At 37.1% G+C, this 19,303-nt stretch overlaps 1 protein-coding gene across 1 annotated transcript; it reads right to left on the reverse strand.

The window, feature by feature from the left end:
- Nucleotides 1-691: 691 nt before the first annotated feature.
- CGAS (cyclic GMP-AMP synthase) lies at nt 692-19,224 on the reverse strand. Its single transcript, XM_016141672.2, has 5 exons — nt 18,420-19,224; nt 13,398-13,617; nt 10,203-10,445; nt 3,773-3,875; nt 692-2,721 (listed from the first exon to the last, which is right to left on the reverse strand). The coding sequence occupies exons 1-5, from the start codon at nt 19,071-19,073 to the stop codon at nt 2,376-2,378; spliced, it is 1,566 nt and encodes a 521-aa protein (XP_015997158.2). The 5' UTR covers nt 19,074-19,224; the 3' UTR covers nt 692-2,375.
- Nucleotides 19,225-19,303: the final 79 nt, after the last annotated feature.

The raw sequence follows: 19,303 nt of genomic DNA on the forward strand, positions 1-19,303 counted from the left end.
TGTTGAGGGCTGCGAATGCTGGAGAATTCACATGGCAGGGAACTGAAGGCAGTTTCTAGCAGCTAAGAACCTCCAGCTGAAAGAAGCTGAAATCTAGTCTTACAACTGTAAGAAACTGAATACTGTCAACAAAAGTGGATCCTTTTCCAGTTATATATCAGATGAGACTACAGCCCCAGCTGACACCTTGATTGTAGCCTTATGAGACCCTGCATAGAGCCATGCCCAGAATCTTGACCCACTGAAACTATGACACAATGCGTGTTGTTTTAAGTTACTGAGTTTGTGGTAACTTGTTATATAACAATAGGAAACTAATACAATCCAACCCTCTCTACCACCACTATCCCACACAAGAACTCAACCTGTTGCCCTATCCTCCTCATTTAATTAATCATAATTTTTATAAGATTAATAGTTAATGGTTATGTTACTTCAACTTCAAATATACTTACAGGTGAGCAATATTCTCAAATCAGACTATTATTACTTTTCTTTTCACATATTCATTTGTTCCTGGAATTAAAAGGATTTTTTTGTTTGCCTAGTTTTCTATTTCTTTTATCATTCATTGTCCCCAAAACTCTCTTCCAAATGTTTATCTTATCTGTTAGTATGTTCAAACAGAGTAGGTTGCTAAACAGGATACATAAAATACACAAACCATAAAAGACTGATAAATTCAACTACATTAAAAATCTTAAAACTTGTTTACTAAAATAAAAATGGTAAAGACAATCCAGACAATGGGAGAAGCTGTTATGTAGACAACCAATAAAGCATCAAATACTGTCATGTGCCACTTAATGGTGGGTACACATTTGGAGAAATGCATTGTTAGGCAATTTCTTCACTGAGAACATCACAGAGCACACTTACAGCAACCTAGATGAGGTAGCCTACCTTACTAGGCTACAAAGCTGTACAGCATATTACTGTGCTGAATACTGTAGGCAACTGTACGATGGTATTTGTAAATCTAAACATAAAAAAGGTACAGTAAAAAATATAGTATGAAAGATAAATGATATACTTGTATACAGCACTTACTTTGGAGCTTTCAGGAATGAAAGTTGCTGTGGTGAGACAATGAGTGAGTAGTGATTGAATGAGAAGGCCTAGGACATTACTGTACACTAATGTAGACTTTATAAACACTGTAAACTTAGGCTATTCTAAATTCATAAAACACAAGATTAAAGTAAGCACGAGAAGAGGATGTAATCAAGAGACATGGTAAACACAAGGTGTATGAGGTTACTGCCAGTGTAACACAGCATACCGTTTTATAGCAAACTTTTGAGTAGAAAGAGTACACTTTAATGATAAAAAGTATAGTAAATATATAAACCGATAATAGTCATTTATTATCAAATATTATGTACTGTACATAATTGCATGTGCTTTACTTTCATACAACCGGTGGCACAGGTTTGTTTACAGCAGCATCCCCACAAACACAAGAGTAATGCACTGTGCTACGATGTTACCATGGCTACAGTGTCACCAGGTGATAGGAATTTTTCAGCTCCATTATAATCTTGTCGGACCACTGTCATAGATGTGGTCTGTCATTATGCAGCACATGATTGTATCTAAAATGTATAAAAAACTTCTACAAAATAATGAGAAAACAATAAAATAGTCAAAAAGAAAAAGTGTAAAATAGAGGAATAGGAAAACGCAAACAGCAGCTGCTTCTAGGCTAAACGCTACCCAAGCACAGAAGGTGGGTGACATTTTTATTCCACATCTATTTCTTTGAGTTTTGTACCATGTGTATGTATTGCCTTTGCAGAAATACATATAAAAGTTAAAACAATAAAAATAAAAATAAATAAGAGAAAATAAGTTATGTTTTATATTTAGCCACATGTATTAAATTACTAAATATTTTCTTGTAAGATTATGAATTTCCTGAGACATGTAGAGACAATGTAGAACTTATGTTTTCATTTGCTTCTTACCTATCTTGCCACATAGTTTCCAATATATTTGTACATTGAACAAAGCCCACCAGATTTATGGAAGTGATAATCATTTCTAACACTGACTCTTACAACCGTCTACACATTTGTGCTAAGCGAGAAGTGGTAATCAATAAGTATTTGATGATTTTAATTAAGGCGATATGTATTCTCTCCTTTTCATTCCAATCTGGTAAAGTTTTTAGATATTAAGTACTCCTTTTGCTTTGTATTCTTGACTAATCCCTTAACTAGGATAATCAACCCTTTCATACTAATTAGAGTTTAGTAAGACAAACTGAAAACAATAGTTATATTTTTTCACTAATTAGTGCTTGAACAAACTTCAAACATTATAAAGTCACTGTACTTCTTGATTCTTTCAAAAAATGTAATTTCAATCAAAATTCACTGAAAAAGTAGAAATCCATTGTTTTTTTCATATTCAATTTCCTTTGACAGAAATTTTATACTCGTTTTTTTAATTTGGTCTGGAGAGAATAGGTTGACTCCAGGAATAAAAAAATGCTCAAGATGTTCTGTCCTGAGGTACTCAAGAAAGTATGTCACACAGTTAGCAAAGCAGTGTTCCAAGTCTTCGAATCGCCACTGACTGTCATCTGGTTTCTGGGTACATACGTGCAAGAAGGTAATTTTCATGTGATAAGAACAGAATTGATTCAGTTCCTTTCGGTTTCCAAACTTCTTTTTCAATTCTTCTAAAAGATATTTCATTAGTTTTAAACACTCTTTCCTGTTGAATTAAAAAGAAAACCATTCATTTTTACTAATTTACAACCTGCTTCATTTCACAAAGAGTTTAGGCATCCTACAGGAAAAACATATTAAAGATACGATAAGCAATACAGATAATATAATACACAGAGTGATGCAAAAAAATAAAGATATAGAGTCACTCTAAAACCTGACTATTTTTTCAAATATATGTTTTCAGTTTCAGAAACATATTTTTTCTTCCCTCTTTCCCATTCCTAGCTTAAATATTTTATACAATTGGGATTAATTTGACTATATGAAACTGGAAGTTATTTGTATTATTTATCCAGTTACTTATTATCTTCAAAAATTGTTTTAATTTGATTTTGTCTTACCAGACTACAAATATTTACATTATTCATCCACTTATTTGACAATATTTAACATTTTAAAAATTATTTAGCCTTATCAACAATATTTTTTTCTGAATGCTAGTTTCAAAGCCTATACATGAAGCCTGAACAACCTTCTTTGGTTGCATGTTGGGTATTCTTGTTTTGACCTTTTAATTTTTGTGACCCTCTACTGGACAACATTAGAAACTGAGATAAAAAAAAAAATTATTCATTCAAGTTTAGCCAGTCAGTCCTGGGCCTTCAACACAGTCAAACCATCTCAAAGCAAGTACCAGTAATCAGTAAGAGTGATTTTTAGGCATCCTTCCATTATGTGACATTAATATTCATTATCTTAAAGCAACTGGAATACTAAGACACATACAGTTGTCGTGTCTAATTATGGCTAGTGTTTATACTCTCTCACTCTGTCCTACTTTATACATCCATCTGATCCAAGTTCGGGACTATGTTTCCTGGCCTTTCCTTCTAAGAACACTCTTTCCTTGGTCCCTTGGATCTGGCTTCCCTGGTTTCATGCTCACCCTCTAGATAATACTTCCGGTCAGTCCAGCCATGTGTTTTCCCTAGGATTCAACCCAGCAATGATCATCTTCAGGTTTGAGCTACAGAGTCAACAAAAAATTAAACATTCCACAGATAATCCCCCATTTCACAAAATAAGTAAATTACCTGCAACACTTCACTCCACCAACTTCACAGCATGTTTTAGATTGTCCATGATTTTTCAAAATGTGCTTTTCAATATGAGAGAAAGAGAGCCTCCATGTTTCTTCTTAATTTCCAAAAGGAAAACAAAAAAGCACTTTATAAAAATGTCCATAAACAGCACAATATTTAAGTGATATCCTTCATTAAAATATCATTCTGAAAAATTTCTAGGGGGATAAACCAAGAGAAGTAAACAGATAAATAATATAATTACATACTAAATAAGTCGTTTGTAGCAAACAATGGACCAGGATAGGAAAAAATGGCAGGGTTAGATCTTAATATAGTTAGCCATGGTAAGCATGTATTACTTTCTTATATTGCTAAATTCAGTTTAATAAATTGTTTTGACAATAAAATTAAGAGAAGAAAACAGGAATGAAACTCAAGGACCTTGGACTTAAAGAGGATTTTATAAATTTGACCTCAAAGGCAAGGGAAGTAAAAGCTAAAATAAATGAATGGGGCTACATCAAACTAAAAAGCTTCTGCTCAGCAAAAGAAATAATCAACAAGGTAAAGAGACAGCTATCTCAATGGGAAAATATATTTGCAAGCTACACCTCTGATAAGGGCCTAACATCCAAAATATACTAAGAACTCACACACTCGATAACAACAAAAAAAACAAATGATCCAATCAAAAATGGGCAGAGGATCTGACCAGACACTTCTCCCCAGAGGACATAAAAATGGCCAACAAATATATGAAAAGATGCTTAACATCGCTAGCTGTTAGGGAAATGCAAATAAAAATCACAATGAGATACCACCTCACACCTGTTAGAACTGATATAATCAACAGGACAAGTAATAACAAATGTTGGAGTGGATACGGAGAAAAAGGAACTTTCATACACTGCTGGTGGGACTGCAAATTGGTACAGCCACTATGGAAAACAGCATGGAGGTTCCTCAAAAAACTAAGAATTGATCTACCATATGATCTAGCAATCCCTCTACTGGGTATTTGCCCCAAAGACTTGAAAACTCATATCCATAAAGATATTTGCACATTGATGTTCATAGCAGCATTATTTACAGTGGCCAGGACATGAAAGCAACTGAAGTGTCCTATGATAGATGATTGGCTAAAGAATATTACTCAGCCATAAGAAGAGATGAAATACTGCTATTTGTGACAATATGGATGGACCTCGAGATAATCATGCTAAGTGAAATAAGCCAGACAGAAAAAGTTGAAAATCACATGATGTCACTTATATGGGAGATATAAACCTAAAATCAACAAAGGAACAGGACAAACAGAGACTCATGGACATGGACTATAGACTAGTGGTCACCAGAGGGTAGCGGGTAGGGGAGGAAAGAAGAGGTAGACAGGGTAAAGGGGGTCAAATATAGGGAGTGGGGGAGGGTGAAGTGGGTAAAGGGGATCAAATACATGGTAGCTGAAGGAAACTGGACTTTGGGTGATAAACACAATAGAATATACAGATGTGAAATTTTAATGTACGCTTGAAAATTATATAATTGTATTAACCAATGTTACCCCGATAAACTTAATTTAAAAAAAAGTTTCAGTAATAATTTGAATCAATGGATTCAAGAATTTTTATACCATCCTCGCAAATTTTGATATTCATGTAAAATGAACTAGGAAATATTTCCTTTCTTCCTATTCTTTGAGAGTTTGTGTAAGAATAAAATAATTTCCTCCCTTATCCCCAAGTTTTACCATGACTAGCTCTTTTAAACTCAGACTATCCTATTTCCCAGTTGGTTTTATACCAGGAATGCACAATTGATTTATAATTTAAAAATCAATCGATATAATCTGTCACATTAACAGAATCAAGGAGAAACATATAATCATCTCAAAAGAAACAATATGTAGCTAATAAAATTTAACATTCATTCATCATTTAAAAAACACCTCTCAGTCATTTAAATCTGAATGGGTATTTGATCTGAGGAAAGATTTCTAAAACACATAATATGGTAATATAAAGTAAAAAGTTGAGTTTTTTCCTTTGAATCAGGAAGACAGGATGTCTGCTGTCCCTATTCTGTTCAACATGCACTGGCTATCCTAGCAAGCATAGTAAGGGAGGTTAAAACTGGATTATAGCATTGGAAAGGCAGAAACAAGGCCATCATTATTACTAGATGACACAATTTGCATAGGTAGAAAATACAAAAGAAGCTGGGTGACAGGTATGCATGAGCTCAGTATATTTTTCAGTCTAATTTTCTATTGGTTTAATATTTTCATACTAAAATGTTGCAATTATCTATGAGAAAATCTAACAAAAGATATATAAAACTTCTGTAGAGAAAACTCAAACTTCACTGAGAATTATTAAGATCTAAATAAAGATGTGCACCTGTCCATGAAGTGGAAGACTCATTACTGTAAATACATCAAGTCTCCCCACATTTATCTATAGATTCAAGGTACTCTCAATAAAAATTCTAAAAAGTATTTTTGTGGAACTTGATAAGATGACACCATAATTTTAATGAAAATACAAGGGGACAAGAATATCAAAAACACTCCTGAAGACAAAGTGGGAGAACTTGCGCTACCAGATATCAGTGGTTGCCAGGAGTTTCGGATGGGGAGAGTTGAATAACTAAAATACAAGGGACTTTTTAGGGCAGTGAAACTATTATATAAGAATTGATACATGATACAATGTATTTGTCAAATTCAGCAGAACTTTTTAGCACAGAGCAAACCTTAACATACACAAACTTAAAACAAATCATTAGGAGGTCAAGAGATGCCAGGAAATAATGCAGGCTGAGAAAAGGGATTCTTATTACAACCTTCCTAAAAGGGGTAGGGACAAAAGGTACTGACCTAAATTACTTGGAAAATGGGGTCTGTAAGACTGAAGGTAAAAGGAAATGTAATGTAGTTGGTAATTGTTTCCCATGGGGGGAACTGAACAATTAGGTAAATGGGTGGCAGATGTGGGTGTCAGGTTTTTCACTGTTAAGAATGAGAGGTTACAGAGAGCAAGAAGAGAAAGAATGAGCCATGTGGTAATGGATTATAATTAGAGATAGTATGAACTCTTGTATAACTAAATATAGATACAGGTGGTTACATATAAAAATATTTATAGATATGTGTATACACTGGGGTTAGTACACATACATATATTTCCTTATTTCTTCAGCTGAGACAGTTGACACCCTAGTAATGGAACCAATACACACAGCACCCAGATGTTGGTTTCTAGTACATTCTCCAATAAAAAAAAATCCAGGACCCCTTGGAAAAATGGTTGGTTTTAGGACTGATGCAGGAAATATACAAGATGAACCTGGAGCATCCTGTAGTGCCAGAAAATGAGTCGGTGCTGGAAACAAAAAACAAAAACCAAAACCCTAATTACGGGGGGTATGTCCAAAGGACACAGGAGCCAATTGAAAGAGCTCCTAAAGGCCAAAGCTGGAATAACTGAAGCAATCAAATTAATAAAGTAGTATTGGAATATAGCCCAAGTTTAAAAAACAAATATTCATAAGTCCATATTGATATAAATTATTAAATTAATAAATGGAGAACAGACAAATCTCCCATGGAGAAGAGACAAATCTCTCATGTAGAAGTCCAAATAATTTGTGTAAATACTCTGCTCTTAAAGAGGTGGAGCATAACTCCCCACTTTTTAAGTGTGAGCTGAGCACAGTGACCTCCTTCCAAACAGTATAGTGGGAAAAGCGGGGGAAAGACTAACAGTGGAGAAACCTGACAACTACCTCAGCCAGGTGATCTAGGTCAGCATCAACAGTGCTAAGTCATGTTCACGGCATGTACCTTTAATAGGATGTGATGAAAATGGCACTTTACCTCTTTGGCCTTCCTTGCTAAAGCCAAGAACTCTAGTCTAATCATAAGAAAAACATAAGACATATGCCATATGAGGGACATTCTACAAAACACCTGACAAGTACTCCTCAAAACTGTCAAGGTCATCAAAAACAAACAAACAAAAACAACTGAGAAACTGTTAGTCAAGAGGAGCCTAGGTAGGCAGGATGGCTAAGTGTAATGTGGTACCTGGAACAGAAAAAGAACATTAGGTAAAAACTAAGGAAATCTGGATAGAGTAGGAACTTTAGTTAACAACACCTCATTGATATTGGTTCATTAATTGTGACAAATGTATCCAAGTTAATAATGGGAAAACAGGTATAAGGTATATGGGAATTCTCTGTACCATCTCTGCAACTTTTCTGTAAATATAAAACTATTCTAAAACTAAGTTTATTTTTTTTAAAAAAAAAAAACTACATTGAGATATCATTTCTCACTTTTTTAGATTATTAGCAAAAATTCCAAAGTTTAACGAGTTCTGTCGATAAGGCTGAGGGTAAATCAAGTAATCTCATATGTTGTTGTGGGAATGCACATTGGTGCAATTCCCTATGGAGGTAATTTTGGCATTACTAGCAAAATTACATATAGATTTACTCCTTGACCAGCTGTAAAAATATACTGTGAAAAGGAATGGGTGCTATTTCTATACAGAGCTATGGAGTGATAGCCACATTATCTCATTATGTGAAAAAAGGAAAGTATATTTTTTTATCTTAAAAAAGGGGGTAGCGTATATATACATACATGCAAATGTTTATGTATTTACTTACATATATTTTTTTAAATAAAAGGAAAGCCAAAAACAAAAGAATTTCCATTCAGGGAAGAACTGAAGATTGCAGTAGACATGAATGGAAGCTATGTTTCTCTAAGAATAACTTTTTCTGGAGCTTTGACTTTGGAAACATGTGAATGTTTTATAAACTTATGAAACAAAATTAAATCAAAATTTAAAACCAAGAACCATAATGAAACTAATTTAATTATGTTGAGGTGGATAGCTTAACCAGCTAGAGAAATTTTCTCAACTGAGGTTAGGGTATTCTGACCGTTTTTTTAACCTTTAATAAAAAAATGGCAAAGAAATCTTTAACTTGTTTTTATAAGTATACTCTTGGTAATAATACTGGTATTATTTTGAAACAAGTATAAAGATTTTAAAAGTTTTGAAATTTTAAATTGAAAATCAAACAAATTATATTTTTAAAAATATATCTTGTGAGACTAGGAAAATTCCTAGTAAAATGTTTAGAAAGAGGAAAGCTAAAATAGGTGTAATAAGTGTCTCCAAACTAGTACAAGTATTTTCATTATTAACGTGCTCCTCTGTTCAGTCACTCAGGTATACACACACACACATATACAGGCAAGGTTTTGCCTCAATATAGATAGTAATCTGGAGTAATGGGAGATGGAGAACAGCTAAGGGTAACAGAGAGCAGAGGTCAGTCAATTGAGCACCCATTACCAGCCTCCACTTTCACCAGCCACAGGGCCAATGAAAAACTCTCATCTTTAAGCTGATTTGTCTACCAGTCTTCCCCAAGATGGTTGGTAGAGGGCCAGCAAGAGGGTGGTATGGGTCCTGTTGAGATTTCTGAATCATATACAGTAAGGGTTTCTTTGGGCAGCTGTTCTAGAAATTGTTCAGGGGGTAAAACCCCGCTTGCAGAAAGCTATGTTCTTTTTACAAAACCATGAATAATGAAATGTGTAATTCCCTCTTATAAACAACTTTTCTTGCAGAAAATGACTCCTGTACATATCTAATATAAAAAGTTACAATGTGTGTCCACAAAAACACAAGCCATCAAACTATGCATGACTATTTCTGAGATTTGTTCAGTAATACTTATTTATAATTTGGTTCATTTGTTTGTGGTCTCCTCCAATTTTGCTAGAGTCCAACAGCAGTAAACATCAAAACTCATTCTATACGTTTATGAGAGAAAAAGAAAATAACTAGCTAATTTTTTCTGCCACTTAAGAAAACATCACCATTATTCAGTCTTATCTGTGGACTAACTCAGCTCAGTTCTTGGAACATAACTGTTACTCAAGAACTCCACCTGAAAATCTGTCCTGACCCTTGAGGCTGTGGTACACAGGAGAGAAGGAAACCTGACATGAACTGAACTAGGGATTTTGCATATACTGTCTCATTTTTATCTTTCAGATGAGCAAACAGGTTTAAAATGGCTTGGTAACTAGCCCACGATCACACAGCTAGTAAGAGAAGAAGCCTCAGGGTTTAGACCCAGAGCAGTCTGACTCCAAGGCCTTCCTTATTAAAAACAAACATAAAAGATAATGTTTGTATGTAGGTTAGCAGACATCCAAAAGCTGAGTATTTGCTATTACTACTACAACCATGCCCTTTTCAACTCCATCTCTCACCAAACTCCCACCTTATAGCCTAGTCTATTTAGTCTGATGGCTCTTGAAATGCCAGTAGTTGATCTTTTACTGCCCTAGTATATATATAACATTAACAACTCTTTTATGTCTTTAAATCAACCTTCACATTCAAGATACCTTGAAAATCATTTCCTTCCTTTGCAAACTTGGGTACCAGGTAAAACGGCTCTAGTCTTAGACTTCTCCTAACTTTTACTCCAAGCCAGTTACTGATGGGCAAGCCTTCCTCGGTGCTAGCTGGCCAGCTGCCTCTTACTTCCAATGTCAAGATTATATCCACAGATATTGCTTTAGGTTTTGTAATAAGAAGTGTTACAGCAGGACTCCCTCTCTTCTTCCTCTTCATTTCGACATCTGTACCTGTTTAAACGTATAAAAGAGAAGAAAGGGTTTGTTAATCTAATTTTCTTGAAAATATAGGAAAAATAATATAACTATAATTGGATGTCTATAAATGCTAAGGTGAAATTAGCTCTAAAGTGGAAACCGACCCCTAAGGCAAAGTGTTTTACTCATTTAACCAATATTTATTAATATCTATCTTTGGGGGAGGCACTGTCAAGATTCTGCCTGGTATATATGATGAAAAGCCCCTGAAGACTTTGGGGTATGGAAGTGCTTTGATTAAATTTTCATTTAAACTGATGCATGGGAGTTTGGAGGGAAGCCTGTAGGAGAGGCCAGATGAGAGGGAGGAAGGAGCAAGGCAATCAAGAAGACCATAAAGGACAACACTATGGAGAAAAAAAAAAAAAAACAAAACAACACAGCAGTAGCTCAACACAAGAGGATTGGGGTGCCTTGAGACAGTGACCATCAAGACACAGGGAGCAACTCATATTCACTGAAACATTATTCACAATAGCCAATACACGGAAACAACCCATGTGTCCATTGATGGATGAATGGATAAAGAAATTGTGGTATATACAGGCACATCTCGGAGATATTGTGGGTTCAGTCCCAGACCATTGCAACAAAGCAAATAGTTCAATAAAGTGTATTACATGAATTTTTTGGATTCCCACTGCATATAAGTTATATTTGCACTATACTGTGGTCTATAAATGTGCAATAGCATCATGTCTAAAAAAGGTAATGTACATACCTCAACTAAAAAATACTTTATTAAAAAATGCTCACTATCACCTAAGCCTGATGGAAAAATGGCACTCATAGACTTGCTTGATGCAGGGTTGCCACAACCTCGATTTGAAAGAAATGCATTATCTGTGAAATATAATAAAGTTAGTCACAATAAAATGAGGTATGCCTGCATATACAATGGTATATTATTTAGCCTTAAAAGAAAGAGATCCTGCCATTTGTGACAACATGGATGAACCTGGAGGAAATAAGCCAGACACAGAAAGGCATATGCCAAATGATCTCACTTACATGTGAAATCTAAAAAAAGTAGAATACACAGAAGCAGAGAGTAGATTGGTGGTTACCAAGGGTGGGGAGGTGGGGAAAACGAGGAGATGCTGGTCAAAAGGAACGAAGTTGCAGTTAGGTAAGATGAGTCTAAAGATTAATGTACAGCATGATTACTGTCATTAAAACCATTATATGGAATACCGGAAATGGGTTAAGAGAGTAGATTTCAGGTACTCTCACCACACATACACAAAGGTAACTATGTGAGATGTTATGTTAATTAGTTTGACTATGGAAATCACTTCACTATGTATATGGATATCAAAACATCATGTTTACATGATCATGAAGTACAGCAGAGTAAGGGTCTAGATCTATTTTTTCATTAATATATCCCAAACATCTAGAACAGGGGTCCCCAAGCCATAGGCCACAGGCTGGTATCAAGCGTCAGGCCAACTGGTACCAGTCTGTGGCCCATTAGGAACCTGGCCGCACAGTACGCAGTGGGCAAGCAAGCAAAGCCTCATCTGTATTTGCAGCTGCTCCCCAGCACTAGTGGCACTGCCTCAGCTCCACCTCAGATCAGCAGGTATTAGACTCTCACAGGAGCACTGGTCCCTGGTGCCAAAAAGGTTGGGGACTGCTGGTCTAGAACATCTGTCACTTTAGACAATCAATGAATGTTGATTAAATTAATAAATAAAGGAATCTCCACTCCCTGCCTAGGTGATCTCATCCATTTCCAATGTCACTTCTGTGTTCACATGCGGTCCAAATGTATCCTCTGAACTCCAGACCTCAACCCAACTACATACTTGGCACATTCACTTTAACATGTCACAGGATTCTCTAATTTAATAAATCCAAAGGAAACTCTTAATTCAGTTCCTAAAATGTGTTTCTCCTCTGTCCTTCCTATCTTGGAATACAGCACAATTAATTTACACACGTGCTCAATCTAGAAATCTGGAGCCTTATTCAATTCAATCCTCTCTCTCACCCCTACACTTAATCTAGAAGTGAGCACTGCTACAGCTCGGATGTGTTCGCTTCTCTCCATCCCATCACCCCATCCCCACCTCCATCTTTCATCTGAACTATTAGAAGATTTTCCTTTCTAATCTCCTTATTTGTCTTCATATAATATCTTCTCCATAGAAGCGAGAGTAAACTTTTAAAATACAAGGCCAATCATTACTCCCGAATTAAAACCTGGCTTCTCAATGAACATGGAATAAAATCTTAAATCCTTTCCAGGATCTACAAGTCCTTGCAGAATTTGGTCCCTGACCACTTCTTCAACTTCATTTCATGTCACTCTCCCCCTTGTTCACATGAGCCTCTTTTTGTTCCTTGATCTTGCCAAACTCTTTTCTACCTCATGGCCTTGCTCTACCACCACCCCACTCTCCCCCCAATTGCTAGCACTTCTCTCAGTTCATTCCCTTAAGAGCACTCACTGCAATCTGCGTTTACAAGCTTCAAGAGGGGATCCTCTGATTTTATTCAACCATATATACTTAGTGGCACAGGCAGCTGTTCAGTGAACATTCAATGGAGACCAAAATAGAACCAGTCAACATTTAGGAAGAATACCAAGAAAATGTAGTAGACTAAAATCAAGGGCAAAGAGTTGTTTCTAGGAGGCAGTAGTCAGGGCTGTGCTGCAGGGAGGTCTGAAAAGGTCAGGAGAGGAAGGTACGCTGGCAAGAAGTAGGTAGGTATGATTAAAACTTTAAAAGTCGAAAGTCAAAAATCTTATAATGTACACCTGAAAATTATACAATTAAGCAATGTTACTCTAATAAACTTAATTTAAAAATATACATAATGTACACCTGAAAATTATATAATTGTATTAACCAGTGTTACCCCAATAACCTTAATTTAAAATTGTTCTTTTCAAATTAAAAAAGTCAAAAATCTTACCTTCAATATTTTTAATTTCTTCCTTAATGATTTCCCTAAACTTCGACAGCATTTTAGAAGCTGATAAAAATTCTCCTTCTAAAAACTGACTAAGAGGATTTCCTTTGGGATCTCTTTTGAACTTCACAAAGTAATGAGCACCACTGCCACGATATTCTAGTAGCTCAATTCTGGGGAGACTCAGTTTGAACATAACATCAAATTCATCAGGAGCAGAAATCTAAGAAAAAGTAAAAACAGCATTAAAATGTTTGCTTGTGAATATTTTCCAAGCAACTTCAATTTTTTTTTTCTTCAAATTTCCACTTAAAACTCTACATTGAAAAGCAAGATTCCTAATATTTATGTCCTCTGAAAGTAGGACTAGTGGAGCTGGGAGAGTATTATTGCTTTTAGTTTATAGGTTCTATACTCATTTTTTTTTTAACCATGAGTATGCATTATTTTTATAATTTAAAGCAACTTTAAATATCATGTAAGCTTTTAAAATCTATACCAGTTTTACTTTGAGTTTAAAGGTTAATAAAGTTAAAAACCCTTAAGGTGCTTTTATATCACAAGATACACACTGCAGCTACCCTCCTGTGACAATGGCCTCAAAAATGTGTATAATTACTTGAAACTAATTTAAACAAATAATTTTTTTTAAACGTGTATAGTCACTGCTGGCTAGTTGAGCAAGGGCCATCTCTTTATAGCTGCTGGTCACTCAAGTGAATGTGAGTGACCAGCAGCTATAGAGATGTCTTTTAACCACAGCACTTATAGGAGCTTCAAAGAATCTTTTCCATTCTCAAAATAATATTATTTAAAGCAATTATAATAAATGCTTAGTTTTGCCCTATTAAAAATGCCACAAGTCTTCCATTACTTAGGAGTGTGCTACCAGTACTATTGGACAGCTCTGTTCAACACAGTACCTAGTAACCAGATGTTTTATGACCACACGAAAGGAGGGTAATCCAAATTGAGATGTATTGTGCTGTGTACTGAACTGTCTCCCAAAATTTGCATACTGAAGCCTTAACCCCTAATGTGACTATACGTGGAGATAGAGCTTTTAGAAGGTAAGTTAGGTTAAATGAGATCGCGGTACGGTCCTAATCGGATAGGACTGGTGACCTTAAGAAGACTGCATTCTCTCTGTGCACATACGCCAAGGAACACAATGAGGACATGAGGAGAAGGTGGGCATCTGCAAGCCAGGAAACGAGTCCTCAATAAAACCCAACCCTGCAGGCATGCTGAGCATAGACTTCCAGCCTCCAGAACTGTGAGAAAATAAATTCCTGTTGTTTAAGCCACCCAGTCTATAGTATTTTATTATGGCAGGCTGAACAGATTAACATACTATAAAGGTGAAATAAAGTGATGTCAGTGGGAATGACTTAAGAATCTCTGAAAATCCAGTCTTCCATAAAAGCAACAAGAAACATGGGCTGAAATAGTAGAATTCAACTCTTTCAGAACTCTAAATTAACTAAAGGCTTGCAACAATCCAAGGATTTATTCAAGAAAAATGGCTGAATCCCAGTAAGAACAGTGAGCCTTGTGTCATTCTAAATTGTCCTATTCCTATACCCAGGAATGCAGAAAGTTTTCTCATCCCCACTCTCTATCAGAAATCCTCCACCAACAGTAGCCACTATTCTGACTTCTAACACCAGAGATTAGGTTTGCCTGTTTGGGAACATCACATAAATTGAATCATAGTGTGTATTCTTTTATAATATATCTGATTTCTTTCATTCAACATTATAGTTGTGATTCATCTGTATTGTTATATGTATTTGTACTTTGTTCTTTTTCATTCCATTTAGTATTACACTGAATTAGTGGAATATATCAGAATATATTTACTTATTCTATTGTTGGGTATTGGAGTCGTTATCGATTTCTAGCTATTTCAAATAGTTCTGCGTTTAACTATTACAAAGCTGTGCTGAGCAGTTCTACATATGCCTTTCTATTGTATATGTACCTAGGAGTGGAAATGCTGAACCACAGCTTGGACATATCTTTTTTCCCCCTATTTCTTAAGTTTTTCTGACGTTTAATAACAGTTTGCTGTTATTTACACTTTTATGTGCTTTTGATCAGATAAAAATTACAGTAGGGAAATAAGCAACATTCCTAAAAATGAATTATAAAGAACTGTGTTTTAGAATACTAAAAGGATTTTATGTGCTTGCTTAGGCAGCACGTATACTAGAATACTAAAAGGATTTTAAATATTTCAATTCAGTAAAGTTAATATTTTTCCTTAATTGAAATAATGTAAAAACATTATTGGCTTGGGAGAAACAGTCTTCATACCCCCAAAGTCATGTTCCTTAACAGTTATAGGATCTGCTTCCACTAGTCCTGCATGGTAGGCACCATTTTGTCTTCTTCAGAAGGTTCATTAAGACATTGGTTACTATTAACATGCCTCAAGGTGAGTATCTCGGCATCATATTCCCACAACTGATTTTCTCTCATACGGTGGCATTTTAACATGATTACAGGTCCACTGAGTCTGATTTCCTCCCAAACCATGACAGTTGAATATGCCCACTTTTTCATTTTCCTTGCAGCTCATGTTGTCTAAACATTGATTGGTTTCAACATTTCTTATCTCACCAAATGAGTAATAACATTTTGGGATCTGAGAGTCTGGATAGATGTTTTCAAGGTACCAAGAAAAGGGCTTACACTTCAGATTTTCTCTTAGTGTCTTTCTGACTGACACATCTCCATAATCCACTTTGACAACACCTCCTCGGCAGCAGTCCACATAAAATTTTTTTCCAGCTAGCTTATCTTTTCTTAGCTTCTAGGACACTATATTCTTGTTTTTATGTTTTTGTTTTTGTTTCCCGTCTCAACAGTCATCCTAGATTCTTTTCGATGCTTCCTCTTTTGCTGGCCTTCTAAAATGTGCATACCCTTAACTTTAGAAAAAAACTGCTGATTTTCTCAAGAGGTCATAACCAATTTATCCTCCCATCATCAATGTAAGGAAGTCTCAGTTGCTCCGCATCTTCAACACTTGAGATTATCAAGTCTTAAAATTTTAGCCATTTTAGTGGAGAGAAGTGTGGTAGAATCTCATCATAAATTACATTTTCCTGATGATTAACAATGTTGAAAACCTTTCATGTGTTTATTGCTATTTGGACTGCATAACAAGTGTCTGTTCAAATATTTTGCCCAGTTTTAAATTGGTTTGTCTATCTCTTTCTTATTGATGTGTACTAGTCCTTTGCCAAATATATGTGGTGGAAAGTAGCTTCTCCCAGTCTATGCCTTGCATTTTCATTCTCTCGATGGTGTCTTTTGATGACATTCTTAATTCTTATGCAGTCCAATTTACATATCTTTTATGGTTAGCAATTCTATTGTCCCATTTAAGAAATATTTGTACATCTCCAAGTTATGAAAATATTCTTCTATGTTTTCTCCTAGAAGTTTTATTGTTTTACCTTTTACCTTTAGGCCTATGCTATATCTTCAATTATTTTTTGTGTATGATGTATGGTAGGTGTCAAGGTCTATGTTTTTCCTGTATGAATAGCCAACTTACCTAGCACCAATTGCTGAAAAGGCTATACTTTCCTCCACTGAATTATATTACTGCATATATTGTATATTGTATTGAACTGTAAATGCAGGTCTCTTTCTGAACTTTCTTTCTTTCCTTTCTTTCTTCTTTCCCTCCTTCTCTCCCTCCCTCCTTTCCATTCTTTCTTTCTTTTAGGCGAGGCAACCCTTGGTTGACCTCACAGATTGCAAGGACCTTGTCAGTTTACGATTCCTTATTTTTTACACCTACAGCATCTGGCCTTCCTAGGTGGTCTCTTATCCAAGTACTAATCAGGCCCGACCCTGCTTAGCTTCCAGATCAGATGGGATAAGGCCTGTTCAAGGTGGTAGACTTTGGCCGTAGACTTTCTATTTAATTGGCCTATTTGTCTATCATTGCACCAATAACACCTCCTTAATTAAGATAACTTTATATAGTAAGTCTTGCTTTTTGGTAGGGTAAATTCTCCAACATTTTTTTCCTTTAGAACTGCCTTGGCCATTCCTAGGTCCTTTGCATTCCCATATACATAAACCTCAAATCGGCTTGTCATTTTAAACAAACAATTGATGGTATTTTGATGGAGAGTACACTGAATCTATAGATCAGTTTGAATAAGACTGAATATAAAAAACTATCCATTTAGTCTTACACAGAGCTAATGGAGGTGCCCAGGCCGGCACTCAGAAAACTGACAGCCTAGACAAAAAGCACAACCAGAGAAATCTGCCACTGGTCTAGAAACAAACTCCAATAAGGAACCCGCTCCTAAACCTTGAATTTATACTGGAATGATGACTTTAATGACAAACAAATGAAGTTATGGAATACATACTTAAAAACAGTTTCAACTCGTTTGCAAGTAGGAAGTATGCTTTTTAGTATCTTTCAGAGATTTTCTCTTTAAAAAGATTTTTTTAACATCACTCACTGTGAGCTTCCCATAACATCTGTATTAGAAATTGGGGAAAAAGAGAGAGGTAGCGGGTAGAGGGAGAGACTGAAGATATTTTTCCTAATGAGTACAGATGTCCTCATAGGAAAAAGTTTCTTAGATATATTAATTTTGTGGATTTTTTTTTGCAGATCAGTCCTAATCATCCAAGCCATAATTTGACCAGAAACCACCAAATATAGCACTGTTACAGAAGCACAGTACAGGTCTGCTTGCATGGATGAATCTATACATTTGAATTCCTCCAACTCCCAATAGCAGTGTTTTGACAGTGGCTGGCAATCATTATGGCTTGATTGTATGTTCCCTGGATGCAGAGATGGATAAACAGATGAATAACTGTTCAACATTTTAATTAGAACTAAAGAACAGGAATTTGAGTTACTTCTGAAGGGACGTAAGCGACCGTAGAAGGTGGGTTATACTGGGAAGGCTGGGAAAGGGGTGAGGAAGCTGGGCCCGCGCGTCGCGGGAACAGGAGGGCAGGCGCTGGAAAGCTCACCTTCACTTGCTCGTAGTAACTCCCGGCGCGCAGCAGCGTGACGTCTTTAAACTCGGACTTGAAGCTCCGCACTCTTCGTAGCAGTTGGTCCACGACCCTGTTCACAACCTCCGCAGCCTCTGAGATTTCCTGGCGTCTCAGCTTCAACCTCTCTAGCACTGGCCGGAGGTTCCAGCTGTCGGGCGCCATCTCCTCGTCGAGCATATCTTCTGGGGCCAGCGGGTCGGGGCCGCGGGGTACCGCGGGCACGGGAGGGGGTCTCCGCTCCGGAGCGGACCGCGTGCCCCGCGTGCGGCGAGATCCACCCCTGGACAGCGGCGGCCGCGTGGCCGCGGGACGCTGCGGCCCCTCCACCGGCCCTTCCTGCCCGTCCACCGCGTCCTCAGCGCTGCGAGGGACCTTCTTGGTGCCGGCACGCCGCGCGCGCGCGGGCGGCCTCTCCTGGGGGTCGGGGGCGCTCTCCTTCTGCTGAGATCCCGACGACCTGGTGGATCCGCGCGTCTGCGCTTTGCGCCGGGCAGCTGCGGGAACAACCGGAGACTCGCTGGGCTTCCTCGCGGCACCCTTTGCACTTGGCGCCGAGGCGCTGGGTGGCGAGGCGTTGGGTGCCGAGGCTCTAGCTGAACGCGTCGCTTTTCCGCGCCGGGGATCCATGGCTGGCACTCTCTGCTACTCGAAAGCTGGTTTCACTTCGGGGAAAGGCTGGGAGAAGAGGAACCAGAAGTCGCAGCTGGAAATGAAACTTAAATATCTGGCGGGAAGGGAGCGAATGCGGCAGAGAAGCACGCACGGAAGGTGTCCCCACACTGGCGGGTCATGTGGAGCCACGCCCCCGCCGCGACGGGGCGGGCCGCCCACGGCTCTAACGTGCACCTCCTCCCCGC

This window comes from Rousettus aegyptiacus, unplaced genomic scaffold, assembly GCF_014176215.1.
Source record: "Rousettus aegyptiacus isolate mRouAeg1 unplaced genomic scaffold, mRouAeg1.p scaffold_m13_p_1, whole genome shotgun sequence".
Taxonomy (NCBI): Eukaryota; Metazoa; Chordata; class Mammalia; order Chiroptera; family Pteropodidae; genus Rousettus; species Rousettus aegyptiacus.